The sequence below is a fragment of the Hydra vulgaris genome, chromosome 02, assembly GCF_038396675.1.
Source record: "Hydra vulgaris chromosome 02, alternate assembly HydraT2T_AEP".
Classification (NCBI taxonomy): Eukaryota; Metazoa; Cnidaria; class Hydrozoa; order Anthoathecata; family Hydridae; genus Hydra; species Hydra vulgaris.
In genome coordinates this window covers 35,763,811-35,778,676 of record NC_088921.1, presented here as the reverse complement: position 1 = coordinate 35,778,676, position 14,866 = coordinate 35,763,811, and the positions used below count along the sequence as shown (strand labels likewise).

At 27.5% G+C, this 14,866-nt stretch overlaps 1 protein-coding gene across 1 annotated transcript; it reads right to left on the bottom strand.

The window, feature by feature from the left end:
* Window positions 1-11,820: 11,820 nt before the first annotated feature.
* Window positions 11,821-14,640, bottom strand: LOC100209288 (T-box protein 2). Its single transcript, XM_065789862.1, has 5 exons — window positions 13,122-14,640; window positions 12,758-13,025; window positions 12,505-12,651; window positions 12,232-12,355; window positions 11,821-12,126 (listed from the first exon to the last, which is right to left on the bottom strand). The coding sequence occupies exons 1-5, from the start codon at window positions 13,142-13,144 to the stop codon at window positions 11,900-11,902; spliced, it is 789 nt and encodes a 262-aa protein (XP_065645934.1). The 5' UTR covers window positions 13,145-14,640; the 3' UTR covers window positions 11,821-11,899.
* Between the last annotated feature and the right edge of the window lie 226 nt (window positions 14,641-14,866).

Genomic DNA, 14,866 nt, shown 5'->3' with positions numbered 1-14,866 from the left:
ATATTTTCCGCATTAGTAAAATATGACTCGGATGAATGCTGGAATAAATATATGATTGGCATATGTTAACAGCTCTAAGGTAGGTCGATATACTCGCTCACTGTATTTTTATTTTTTTAGTTTCTGCCGCATTATTAAATAAAATAAAGATAAATAATAGAACAGAACCAAGTTTAAAAGCTTATAGTTTTAAAAAACACACGCACACATGGAAACAAAACTTTGATGTTTTAGGCCAAAAAATTAAAGTCAACTTTTATATATATTGACTTTGTTATGCTATATGCATAAATTTTTCGAACAACGCAAAAGCAAATGTTAAACTAGATCTCTAATGAAGGTAAGATCATTACTTTCTACCATTTGCTGTAACACATTAAAAACGAGTAAAAAATAAGTGGAAGGTGTGAGTCAGACCTCTCATGACCCGTTTACGGGTCCGGACTTTCTACTATCATATGATAACCTAATATCATTAATACTTCACGTTATAAGTATAGATTTTTAGAACACATGTGTTGTTATAACTTTTATCAATGCAATGAAAACTCAATCAATCAATATATTTCATACAAAAAAAAGTAGAGTAAAACCGCACACTTATCAATAAAAATTAAATAACTTTTTTATTTTTTATTTTTTTCATTTTTTTTTTATTAGATAGATAGTAAAAAACTACATAAGATAATATAAATATATGTTTTAAAAATTATTGAAAATGTTAAATGTAAAGAAAAAAAAATTGTGCGGTTTTAGGCAACCTTTTGATAAAACTGCACACTTGAGAAAACATTGAAATTTTTAAATTATAACTTTTTTTTAATTATTTTTTTTAACACAACTTATATTTAGGAAACTATATTAAAGTTTATACATTTTTTGCAACTACAAAATTTAGTTCCAACCACATATTTCTTTGGTAAACATGTTTCTTTGCACAACCGTTACCGACACATCGAAATTTCGCATTGCAACATTTCTGTGTGTAACTGTGCTCTACACTTTTTAAATTTTTCAACTTTTAATCGTTTGGCTGCTGGTACTTGTTCTTCATTATTGTTTTGCTGAGGTTACTCAGCCTTGTTATGCTCAGGCATTTGAGTGCATAGCATAGAGAGTCTACGCTTTGCGTTAAGTTTAGCAACTTTCACGGCTTCCTTTGTTGCTTTTTCTTCATCTTTTTGTTTGAGGAACTCAATCACATTTTTTTCGGTAATACACTTTCCGCCAAGTTTTGACATGTTGCACTGCTTCAACTTCTTAACATGCGATTGATTTCTTGATTGAAAAAACTGCTTCAACTCTATCTCGATACTGTTTTTGCAAAGCTTAACACATGCTTGATACCTATCAAAACTTTAAGCTGGTGTAGTTGAGAAAGATGGTAATCGGTGTGTAGTTGGAGTAGGTGCTGCGGCAGCTGTTGAAGATGATGAAGCTGTGTCTCAGCAAGATGGTGTAGGTGCTGCGGAGTTTGCTAAAGTTGATGAAGGTAGATTAAACGTTTGTGTGATTGCTAATGCCTTATGATTTATGTTGAGTTTTATTAAGTGGAATTAAGCCAGTGTACTGAAACCAGTGATTGCATGAAAGCGTGTGAAACATTTACCACTCTCGTACAGCAGTTTGAGCAACGGTGGAAAATTTTGTTTATCTAAATTCTTAGATTTTTGAGTCTTTGTAATACTATGTAAGAATTTCTTTCCATACTTGTTTGACATGACAATAGACACCTCTATCCGATGGTTGTAGAATATGTGAAGAATGCTTTGGTAGACAAATCAAGATTATATCGTGTTTTTTGCACAGCAATACCGCTTCCAAAGCTATGTGAGTTGTATGCCCAATATAATATAAATAATAAAATATAATAACAATAAATATAATAAAATAAACAATAACTAAAATATAAATACCACTAATTTGCTCAGTTTTAGGTATAAGCACTTCTTCCAGCCATTCAATAAACGTATCCATCTGCTCCATCCAACCTGATTTTGAAATTGAATATTCGGTACCAACTGGACCACCTCTTGCCCAGTCAGGACGAAAGTTTCTTTGGCTTTGTATATCACAAATGGCGGTGCAAAATGTCCATCAGCGTTGCAGCAGTTGTTTACAATATAATGAACTTTTTTCATTGTTGCCAGTAAGTTTAAATGCACGTCTTGTCCCTTTTCGACACACTACGGTTGCTTTACCTTGATCACCCGAAAAACCTGTTTCATCATAATTCTAAATATGCGACCTCTAAGTTATAACAGTCTGTTGATGTTGCTTAGCAACGCATTCAAAATAGCGATCAATTATTTCTAGTGTACAAGAATTTTTTTAAATGCTCTTTTAAAATTTTAAATTAAGGTATCCGCTTTTCTTGTTTAAATCTCTTCATAAAGGCATAAAACCAGTCTTTACCAGGCTTGCCATTTTTGAATAAGTGCAAATGATCTTCGCGTTTAAGGTAGCCACATACAAATTTTAGGATTTCATTTCGGGTTAAACCATGACCCCGGTCACCAAATAATTGGAACGCATGCACCATCAATCTTTCTGTTTCATTTGAGAGTACTGTTGTTGTACCTGAGCCATGGAAGCCTTTGTTGTTTTTATTTTTGCAATCTTTGAGCGTTGAGACTATGTTTGAATGCAGCTTTTCTCAAGTGATGTTTTTATCTTTCATATTAGTTAGTGCAGCTAGTATATCGTCTTCCTTATATGCTTTTGCTTTTTTAATTGACATGTTAAAGTGAGTGAGTTAAAATGAACTGAGTGAGTGATGATTATATCGAGAAATAATATAATAGTTGGTTTTTAATGAGTAAGGGATGATTATGTTAACAAATAACATTATAGTTCATTTTTGATTAAACCGGAATTAACACTAAGTTGATTAGATAAAGATAGTTTACGTCACTTGTGAAAAACTAAACTAAGTAATTAATCGAGTGTGCGGTTTTATCAGAAAAAATAGTGTTTTTTTACTTTTTTGATTTTTTATTTAGCTTTTTGTTCTAGCTGCATAAAATTTATAATATCCGATTTAAAATTAAATTTCCAACAAGATAGTGCTAAAATTATTTTTATATCAGTTTCGGTTCAAGCGCTATTTTGTTAGATGAACGATGTAAAAACAGAACAGAGAAATAGATTGACAGATGAACACCTTACTAATACCCTTCGAATTGCATCATCAAATATAAAAGCAGACATAGATCATTTATGCAAAAAACAGTGTCAAGTTTCACATTGATCGAACTTTTGTATAACTTCACTTTGAACCTTAACTATGAGTGTAACTGTTTATTTAAATTTAAATAAAAACTTCAAATTTAATAATTTTTATTTTGGGTATTTTATGTTTGTGGCCCTCAAGTTGATTTTGAAACGAATTAATGGCCCTTACTGTAAAAAGGTTGGACATCCCTGGACTAAAGAATACGCAAATAATTTTGGGCAACATAACGCTAAAAACATATTTTATTTATCTATATCTAGATATTTATATATCTATATATTTATATATTTATGTATATAAATTCTATTTAAATAAAGTGGTTTCAAATACAAGATTTTTTTAATCAAACAAAATTGAAATTGAAATTTATTTACTTATCACTTAATACAAAATCATTTATTTCAAAGCATGTAAAACATATGTGAAATTGGTGTTTATTATGCGCTTATAGGAAAAAAGAATCTAAAAAAATGGAGGTGATCTTGAAGTTAAAAATAAATTTTTTAAATGTATAATCAACTATATAAATAATGATAATAATAATAGTAATAATAACACAATCAGGGGTGGATCCAGACCATCGAGTAATTTGGAGGAGGCAATTTTAAATTTTTTTTGATTCGGCCCATCTTGACCATTTAGGAAAAAATGGGGGGGGGGGTGATTTGGTTGACCCTAATTATTAAATAAAGGGGGGATGCACTTTTCAGAATTTTTTAGTTAATTTCTTTAGAATTAGTCTTTATCTATGTAACTATGAAATTACATTAAATATCAATATTCTACGGTAGATGATAGAATCAAAAACCTATTCCAACGTTTGAAGTTTTGTGTAAATTGATGACCCCATAGTAAATCATTGTTTTAAATGATTGCGTAGCGTAATAAAAAAAGTACATACTTATAATTTTCTACTTAACAGATATGGATCGTGTAACGGTATATAATTTTGACTTGTCGCCCGGCGACGCGGGATCGAATCCTCTTGAGTGCATATGTTTTTGTGTATACTTTTATGTTACATTTTATTATGTTATATGTTTTTGTGTATATTTTTATGTTATATTTTAAAGTATTTAGCTCTAGTTTTATGTCTACGATTGTTGTTATGAAAAAGTTAGGTTATTTTTAAAATTTTATTTATTATAAAAATTAGGAAGTGAGCACACTTAGACTGACTTAAACATTTTGAAGAGGCAGGGAGTGTACATACATCAACTGACTTAAATAGGTAAAACATGCAGGGAGTGTACATACATCGACTGACTAAATAGGTAAACATTCAGGGAGTGTTCATACATCGATTGACTAAATAGGTAAACATTCAGGGAGTGTTCATACATCGATTGACTAAATAGGTAGAACATGCAGGAAATGTACATACATCGACTGACTTAAATAGGTAAAACATGCAGGGAGTGTACATACATCGACTGAATAAATAGGTAAACATTCAGGGAGTGTTCATTCATCGATTGACTAAATAGGTAGAACAATCAGTGTGTGCAAATACATCAACAAAGGGTTTCGGTTTAAACACTTAAAAAAATAGTTTGTGTTAAAAAGTGTTTAAAAATCAAGGCAAACAGTTATTTCGTTATATTACGGTCATCAATTTTTACAAAACTTCAAAGGTCGGAGTAGGTTTTTGATTCTATCATCTACCATATTCTATTAGTCCGGCTTTTTTGCGCGAAACAAACTTATTAAAACATTTTATAACATGTAAACAGCCTGCCTAATTTACTTTTTGTTTTCAAACAATTCCTAAGTTAAATATATAAATTAACAAAAAAAAATTTTGGTCATCTTATATATTCATAACTAATTTCTATTTGATACCAAAACAAGATTTATAGTTTTCTGCAGTTTTTTACATATTGCTTTGAATTTTTATAACGTGGTTAACATCTCTGATTAATAATGACTAAATGGATTCTATTATTTTAAATATTTATGGTTAGAGTATCCAAGCCTAAAAATAAATATGATTGGTGTATCAAAGCCTTAAAATTTGGCATAGAGTGCTTTCTACTCATTATACTTTTTAGCTTATTATAATTAGCTAAAATTATAATAAATATTTAGCACACTACGTCAGTTTTTAGGCATTGCGCTAACCCGCAATAGAATTGTATTTAAAGAAAAAAAGGGCCAGTCTAAATTCTAAGTCTACTTAAAAAAAAACTTTCAATTCTATTGAACTTAGTTGCTATTTAAGTTCAAAAAAAAAAAATAGTGCATTTTTTTCTAATTTTTATCTTTTTTTTTTTTATCTAAAAACATTCTACAAAAAAACGATTATTTATAGTTGAATATTATTTTTATCATTTCTTTTTTTTATATAAATAATTTCTATTTTTTATTTACAAAATAAACTATTATTTAAAGCTTTAAATAAAATTTTATACATATTTACATAAAATTATTATAAATGTAATCGCATGTGAAATCTGGTCTTGCAACTGTTTGATTGAAACCACAGTAATTTGAGTTAGGCTGGCAAAGAATTTCCAGATTTTTTCTTGCAGTTGATCCTGGAATGGTGAGTTCCTCAATTAACTTTTCAGCAGATAATTCAAACGTTTCCGATGAGGGTAAGATTAAACGTGTAAAAATAGATCCCTCTTCTGCAATAGCAAATTCGTCTGCAATAGCAAATTGTTTAAAAATATTTATTTTGAATATTTTAAAATTATTGAATTTTTGTGAATTTGTTGAAAGTAAGTTAACGAAAATATTTTACAAAATTACAAAAAAAAATAAAAAATTAAAAAATGGTTCCACGAAATGAAAGCTAACTAATAACTATGACATTATGATAAAAAATGGTTAAACGTTTTTATGCCATAATGATAATTTTTAATTCTCTAATGTCGGTTAATTCCTAACTTAATCTAAATTAATTTTAATCAAAGATTAAAATTAAGATTTTTTTAAATTTGATCTATCTATTTCTATGAAGGTATTAAGTTAATTAAAGAGGTTTCATTTTATTAACTGAAGTATAAATTTGGTTAATAATATAAATATACACAAATGCACACAGACATATAAATAAGCTCTCGAATATGAAATAAACAAATAAAAGACTTTTTAACCTTCTTTTTTTCTTTTTTTTATAATTGACTGTTCAAAGGAAGACACTTGTTGTATTGGGAACTTTCGTTTTCTTTGATCGCGAAATCCTTTTGCAAAAGGGTTGTATTTAATTTTTAAGTTTGTAATCTGAATTTCGAGACAAAAAATATTTTTATTCATTATAAGCTCATTGGTTTATCAAAAAATTATAGTTTTATACTTTCATTTATTATTTAGTTATCAAAAAATCAATTATTTTGTACTTGTATATAAATAGCTTCTATTTTCATAATTAAAACAAAATATCTACCTTCGGATTTTGATATGCTGTAACAGCGATAAATTGACATTCTGTAAAAACAAAAGTGCTGATGGGATGAGAATTATTCAAATACACATCGCAATCTGGTATAACGTGAACACGAGGCTGATATTTGTGCATTGAGCTCAAAACAATCTAAAACAATTAGAAAAACTACTTTTCAAAACATTTTATAATACATCCCAGCAAGCACACAACGTTGAAACAACGTTGAAATAACGTTGATCGACGTTGATCAACGTTATTTCAACGTTGTTTCAACGTTGTGTGCTTGCTAGGATCTAATTGATTTAAATTTAAAATATTCCACATGCAAAACCTTATTAACAAAAATATTACATTTCCAAATGAATTTGATGTACTATTTGTGAGCTTCATTGTCTTAAAGTTAACTATTTTTTTCATCCATTGCGCACCAAAAAGAGGACTTTCTGGGTGAACGAAAGTATTTGAAGACCAATCATTATCCCTTTCACCGAGCGAAACCCAATTTTCTTTAGACCATTTATATTTTGCATTGTCAGCTGCAGTAAAATCTATAGCCACATAATATAATATATTTGGATCTAGTCCTGACAGAGTAATCTCAGGTGATGGAAACATACGTCTAAATAAATAAAGTATTTATTAATTATGTTTTCTATCAATGTTTTTTTAACTAGTTTTTAAGTTTGAGAATAAGAAAGGAAAAAAAAAATAATCAAGCAAGTAAGAAAACACAATATTTAAACAACATCAATAACACTTGCTTGGATTAAGTTTACCTTCCTTGTTTAGTCACCACCATTTCTGTTGTGTTTTTTTCAAACTGCTCAAAAATGCAACGATTTTCAAGCACAGCTCTTACTTTTAAATGACTTGCATTCTTATTTACACATACTTCATTATTTATTGGTTGATTAAATACAAATTCAGCTTCAGGCTCTAATAAATATAAAGAAACTAATAAGCCAACCCATTTACTTTTTTGTAAAACAAACTTTGCAAATGTAGTATAATAGAGAAAAAGTTTCTAAGTCTTACCATATATAGTGTCTGTCAAGTTATAAGACATAATATTAGATTTAATAAACTCATAACATAGATTTTCGTTTTGAAGTTCGCTTTGTTTTGCATTGCACATTTTGTACAAGTTGTTTTCAAAAGCATCAGAAATCAATTTTTATATTTGAATTAGTATTAACACTTTTTTCAGTTTGAAGTTCAGAAACGACAGAAAGGCTCTATTTAAAGCAAGTTCAGAGTCGTAAAACCCCTAATGTGTTTATTTTTATAAAAGCAACGGAACAAGGGTTGTATCACTTCTGGTAATTAAACTTCACTAATTTAATGCGTTTTTTTATTTATGCCGTTTATATCTTTAATCCGGAAACGAATATTTATTTTTAGTATATAGTCTTTATTTATAGTATTTTAATTTATATTTTTAGGCAAATAGCAGGGTTTTTTATCTACTTATTGAAATTAGATTTTTCTCATTTTTTTTAATTAAATTTTGAATCAAAGCATAATAATTTTGTAAATAAACATACTTATAATTTGAGTGAAATTGTTTGCAACAATATTTTTTTGTGGAATAAAAAAAATGTTGTCAGAGCTCCTTAAAAATAAGACTGATTTTATACTTTTAATACAACTGGAGCTGCTATAAACTCTAAATATAACTTTTTACTAATAGTTTATCATTCTTTCATCCTCTAGTTTTATAAATAGAATAATGCCATAAAAATTATAAAATTCATTTAAACAACAAAAATGTTTTAATACATATATATCCTTTATACTCTCTCTGTGTTTTAAAGTTCATTTTTAAATCAAAATTAATTTTTTTTGTATTTCATTACTTTATCAAAAGATTAAAAAAAAAAAAAAATTAATTAATTATTTATTATGCATCACATTTGTTTTTACCAGTATATTAATATCTATGTATCTATGTATTTATATCTGTATTTATATGTATCAATTATATTTCTATACCTTCGTACTTGTGATCCACCTATTTTTTTTTTTTTTTTAAAGTTAGTTTATGGACAAAAGAGTATGTGCGTCAGTTTAAAAGAAGCTTTTTAACATTTTAACTGTGTTTTTGCAATGTTGCAAAAGATTAGTTAGAGGTTGTTGTACATGCCGAATGAACAAACAGTTAGTACAAGAGCTTCTGGTTGTCCATTTTTATAATGGCATCATTTAATAAAATCTCTTTATTATTCAAATAGAAAGATTTTGCTCCAAGAGTTAAACATGATGAGCTTCATTGGAAAGTCTTCAGAAATTTTGTTTGTTGTTGGGATTTTTGTGGGTCTTCCGGGGGTTTTACAAGATTTTCCGATACCTTGTTGTTGTAACTTTAGGAACTAATATTAAACTGAAGTAAAAAAAAATGTAATGAGCTAATGGTAAATATTGTTAAGGCATTAATGCCACTTAAAGAAATCTAATTTGAGATTATGAAACAATTTGCAAAGACTCTTCACATCAATTTGGAGCATTAATTGAAAGCGTGCGAGGTTTTTAAAGTACTCCAACAATATTGTAATGAAAAACCATAGTACAGTATTTAATGAGGAACGTTTTATCTGAGAACAAACATCAACAATATTAATCATCCGAAAATTACAGGTGATGACATATTCATAGACATTGGTTAACCCCATCATTCAGCTACTCAACAACCTCACTTATTTTGTTATAATGTATTATATACCTACTTTTGTTTTTACAATTTGACATGGTTTATACGCATTTTTTAATAGAACTATGAAAATAAGTTTTTTATAAGATATTTAAAATGTCATGATTTTACCATGTTATCTAATATCTAACCTTAACACTCGGTGTTTAGAAAATAAACCTCCAAGTTTTTCAAAATTACTTTCAACCTGCTACGGTAGCAGGTGAAATAGCAGTTAGTAACTGTAAATCCGCTATACCAAGCATATAAAAAGTATATATTTCTCCGTTGTATATACCATGCATATGCAAAGGAGAAGAAATTTAAAATATACTTTTATTATGCTTTTTATTGCTGTGAACAACAACAAAAATTTTTTAGGCGTATGCACTCTTCTCCCTACCCAATACCCATAGTTTTTATGGAAATTGCAGGCTTCAAACCCCAACCAAAAATAATTGTTCTTGAAGTTTTATACTTTTAAGACAAAAAAAGAAATTTCTATTAATGTGGATTTCTTGACTAATTAAATAGGACAGAAACTAAATAAAAGAATGCTGAAAAATGAAGGAAAGTATTTTCCAGGACTTTTTTTTGGTGGTGAGGGGGGGGGGAAGAGGCCTTAAACGGTCGAAAATTGCGTGACGTAATTTGTGGACGACTCCTTACGCACTTTCTGACCAAAGTAAAGAAAACACTGAAACATATAAATATAGACGTCAAATTAGATATTTTAAAGCAAAATTCAGTTTAAAATGTTAAATATTTTGTTGAAACTCCTTTATAATAAAATTTCATTCCAATTGTAAACAAACCAGTAAGAATAAACATTTAAAAGCATAATTTAATAATAGCATATTTTATACATAGGTGTTTCTCACACTGTACTAATACAAAGTAATATCTCTACATGGAAATGTAAAAATTATTACAAAATTTACAAAATGATTACAAAATTTTTAAATATAAGCTTTAGCTTATAGTTTAGTCTAAGCTATTAGGTCTTTACTTTAATATGAAGTTCAAATTTTAAGTCAAATGCAATTGTTTTGGGTTTGATAATATTTGTTCGAAATTTGAAACGAATTTTGAACAAATATTATCAGAAAAACTAAAATTTTTCTTCCCGGGATTACTGAGGCTAAACGGTACAAACATACATGAGAACTTACATTAACTACGTTAAAAAGGCAATTTTTACCAGACGTTACTAAAACACAAAATTTAAGAATTTCATTTTTGAAAATTTTTTTCCGTTATTGAAACAGATGTCAAACATCAGTGACAAACTTTTCAACGTTAATACGTTATTGCTAGATTTCGATATGGGTTGCTTAGACTAAACAAGAGCATCAATTAACTGTTAATGACATTGCAAATTTTCCTAAAAAAGAAAAACTGAGAACGATTAGCAACTTATACTGCTTAAAGATTGATTGAACTTATATCACTTAAAGAGTACAGCATAACAGATAGAGGGCCTAAGATACGGAACAGTATTAAAAATAACTATTTCACAATATAGTGAAATCAGTAAACTCATTTGTTTCCCATAAAATGCAAAATTTAAATGAAATCAAATGAAACCTCTGAAATTTGATATATGCACTTTTTTTTTAAACCTAATTTCTTATATTACATTTTATTTATCATCCTTTACTTTATATATATATATATATATATATATATATATATATATATATATATATATATATATATATATATATATATATATCGGAGATGGTTATTTCATATTTTAATGGAGTTTTATAATTTTTTATAACAACTTTATTTTACTTTACACATGTTAAAAGCCCAAATAAAAGTTCTATGAAAAGATTGTGGTGACTCCGGTCATCCGTATCTTCTTTGAACCCCTATCTATTTATATAAACTTTTATTTTATTTTATGATTATGTTTATTTGTATTTGAAGACGTTTTTTTGTATTTCATTTTATTAATTGTATGAACAGCAAAAAATATCTTAAAGAAACAAAAAACTGTAGCCAAAAAAGAAGTAAATATTTATATGAAATGCATAACATTATCAGCGAATAATAATATTCATGGATGTTGTTTTGCAAGAATCCAAAATGATGTTATGATGTTATACAAGAATTGCAAAACTGCGATTCAGCAATAAAACATATTTGATAAAGAGAATTTTAATGGTTTTTTATTATTGTTGTTGTAAAAAAGGTAAAACTTAAATCAACTTTATTCCTGTAGCTTAAAAAATATATTTCAGATAGTTATCTTATAAATATTTTATCAAATAATAATGTTCTTTTGCAAATTAATACTTGATAAAATAAAAATGAATTCGATGTCGATTGTGAAGCTTTGCACCAACTCCAAAAGCTTCGGTTGGTTTTTTGTTTAAAATTAGACCTCAAGAAAATAACTATGAAGTTGTATGAACAACGGGTGAACAATATCTAAATTTTTTTTAAATACTTTTTTATATTCACATTATTTACATAACTATTAACTGTTAAACTATTATTTAAAACTGTTATCGTTTATCACTTTTCATAAAAATATTCAAATAAAATTTTACATGAAACTGTTATTATAAATTGATTCTTATGTGAAACTTGATTTTGCAATTGTGAGATTGAAAGGGCTGGAGTTAGAATAAGGCTGGCAAAGAAGCTCCAAGTTTTTTCTTGAAGTTGATCCAGGAAGGGTAAGTTCATCGATTAACTTTTCAGCTGACAGTTCAATCCCTTCTGATGACGACAAAGTTGTTAATTGTTCAATATTTGGTACCAGTTCTCTTTTTACTAAGGTTTGTTTTATGTTCAACTTGTCTGTAGAAAAAAAAATATTTAAAATTAAGAATGAAGTTTTCTAAAAAAAAAGAAATATAGTAATAATAGTTTTAAGTTATTTGAATACAAATAGAAAATATTTACCATCGATTTTTCGTTTTTTCGTAGACGGCTTTTTGGAACGCACTAGTTTGAAAGGAACCTTTTTATTGAACTCATCTCGAAATCCTTTTGCAAACGGGTTGTATTTAATTTTTAAATCTGTAATCTAAGTTTAAAAAAAACAAAGATAGTAAAGTTAAGCATATTTTTATTTATTATAAATTTTTAACTTATATTATATATGATTTTTTAATGATCGAAAAATAAAGTTTTTTAGATGATTTTCAAATAATCTTAATACGATGACTAATCCACCTTAGGGTTTTGATATGCTGTAACTGCTATGAACTGGCATTCTTTAAAAACAAAAGTACAAAAAGGCTGAACATTGATTAAATGCATATCGCAAGTTTGTGTAACATGAATACGAGGTTGATACTTGTGCATCGAGCTCAAATGAATCTGAAACGTTTAAGCAAATAAAGTATACTTATCGATACCGTTTATTTTTCTTTTAAACTTTAACTTGATAAAATAAGTTTAAATGTATAATTTTAAAAAATATTACATTTCCTTTTGAGTTAGATGAGTTGTTGGTGAGCTTCAGAGTCTTGAAACTTATTGATTTTTTAATCCATTGCAAACCTAAAAGAGGACTGTCTGGGTGAACAAATATTTCTGAAGACCAACAACTGTCGTTTTTATCATGCATTATCCAACTTTTTTTTGTCCATTTGTACTTTGCATTGTCAACTGGAACAATATCCATAAAAATAATATATGACTTATTTGGATCTAGTCCCGATAAAATAATCTCAGGTGCTGGAAACATTCGTCTAAAAAAATTATAAATTAAGAGTTAAGCTAGAGAAACCGTTTCGCTAATACAAACTCATTCACATTTAAAGAAATTAAACTCAAAATACAAAAACCTTCCTTGTTTTGTCACAACCATCTCCGTTGTGTTTCTATGGAACTGCTCAAAGATGCGAGAATTTTTTAATACAGCGTTGATATTTTGATGCACATTCTGATTTACACATAGTTCATCGGTTATTGAATGATTAAAAACAAAATCAATACCTGGTTCTTAAATTAAAAAAACACATATAGTTTCCATTAGTATTACAAAACAAAAATGAAGCTAAAAGTATTTTACCATTATTTACTTCTATTCTCTGATCAGACGTTATGTTAGAACTAATAAACTCGTAGTATAAATTGTCATTTAGGAGCTCGTTTTTTTTTGCATCACTCAAAAAGTTAAAGTTGTTATTAAAAGTTATAAAATTCATTTTTGCATATTTAAAAACTAATTGCACCACGTAACACACACATTTGACACCTTGTTCAGTTTAACATAGATTAACTATTAAGTTAATGACTAAAAAGTACTTTTCAATGCTCGCAAGAGGATCTTATTACTTTTATTGTGTTTATTTTTATAACTGGAACGGATCATGGGAGGTACTAATTAGGTATTAAAGCTAGACCAATGTAAAAGTATTTGTATTGATAAATTTGGAAATAAATATTTACTTTTACTCTTTGACTGCATTTAGATTTATTTTTAGGTTTATTGCAGATTTCCTGTCTGTGTATGGAAACCACTTGGTTTTTCTTTTAAGTTTTTCCATTGTCTAACTTAATATTTTTAAATCAAAGTTTGTCCCAAAAAACTAAAACATGTTGAAAAACCTTTTATATAAGATAAAAGTTATGTCATGTAGATAGCTGTGCTATTTCTGAATAGTAAGCTCCGGTTATTGGCATTTGATGTACTTTTTAAAACAGTTTTTTATGCCCCTTCTGATTAAAAATATAGCTATTAACTATACTTTTAATAAGATTATCATTATAGTTATTTGTTTTACAACGTAAAATACGTTGCAATTTTTTTTTCTTTTTTTCCAAAATTACCATGTTGTTATCTTTTATCACGTATGTTGTTGTTGTTATTACTGTTTAAACGTAAGTTGTTGTTGTTGCAGCTACCTTTTAATACGTATATTATTGCTGCTACCTTTTATTACGTATGTTGTTTTTGTTACCTTTTATTACGCATGTTGTTGATGTTGTTGTTAACATTTAATTATAGCGTTTAGAGTTTTTTTTTTTTTTTTTTTAAATAAGCGCATTTAGATTTTTTTGTTTAAAGCTTCTTTAAAGTAACAAAATTATAAAATAAAAACTAAAGAAGATATTGAACTAATTTTTTATTTATTTGAGAGAAAAAGTTTCTTAAAAAAATCTAGCATCTTGGATGAGATACTAAAACATGCAATTGTATATAAAAAAAATCTTGCATCTTGGATGAGATACTAAAACATGTAATTGTATACAAAAAAATCTTGCATCTTGGATGAGATACTAAAACATGCAATTGTATATAAAAAAAATCTTGCATCTTGGATGAGATACTAAAACATGTAATTGTATATAAAAAAATCTAGCATCTTGGATGAGATACTAAAACATGCAATTGTATTTTAAAAAAATCTTGCATCTTGGATGAGATACTAAAACATGTAATTGTATATAAAAAAATCTTGCATCTTGGATGAGATACTAAAACATGCAATTGTATATAAAAAAAATCTTGCATCTTGGGTGAGATACTAAAACATGCAATTGTATATTAAAAAAATCTTGCATCTTGGATGAGATACTAAAATAT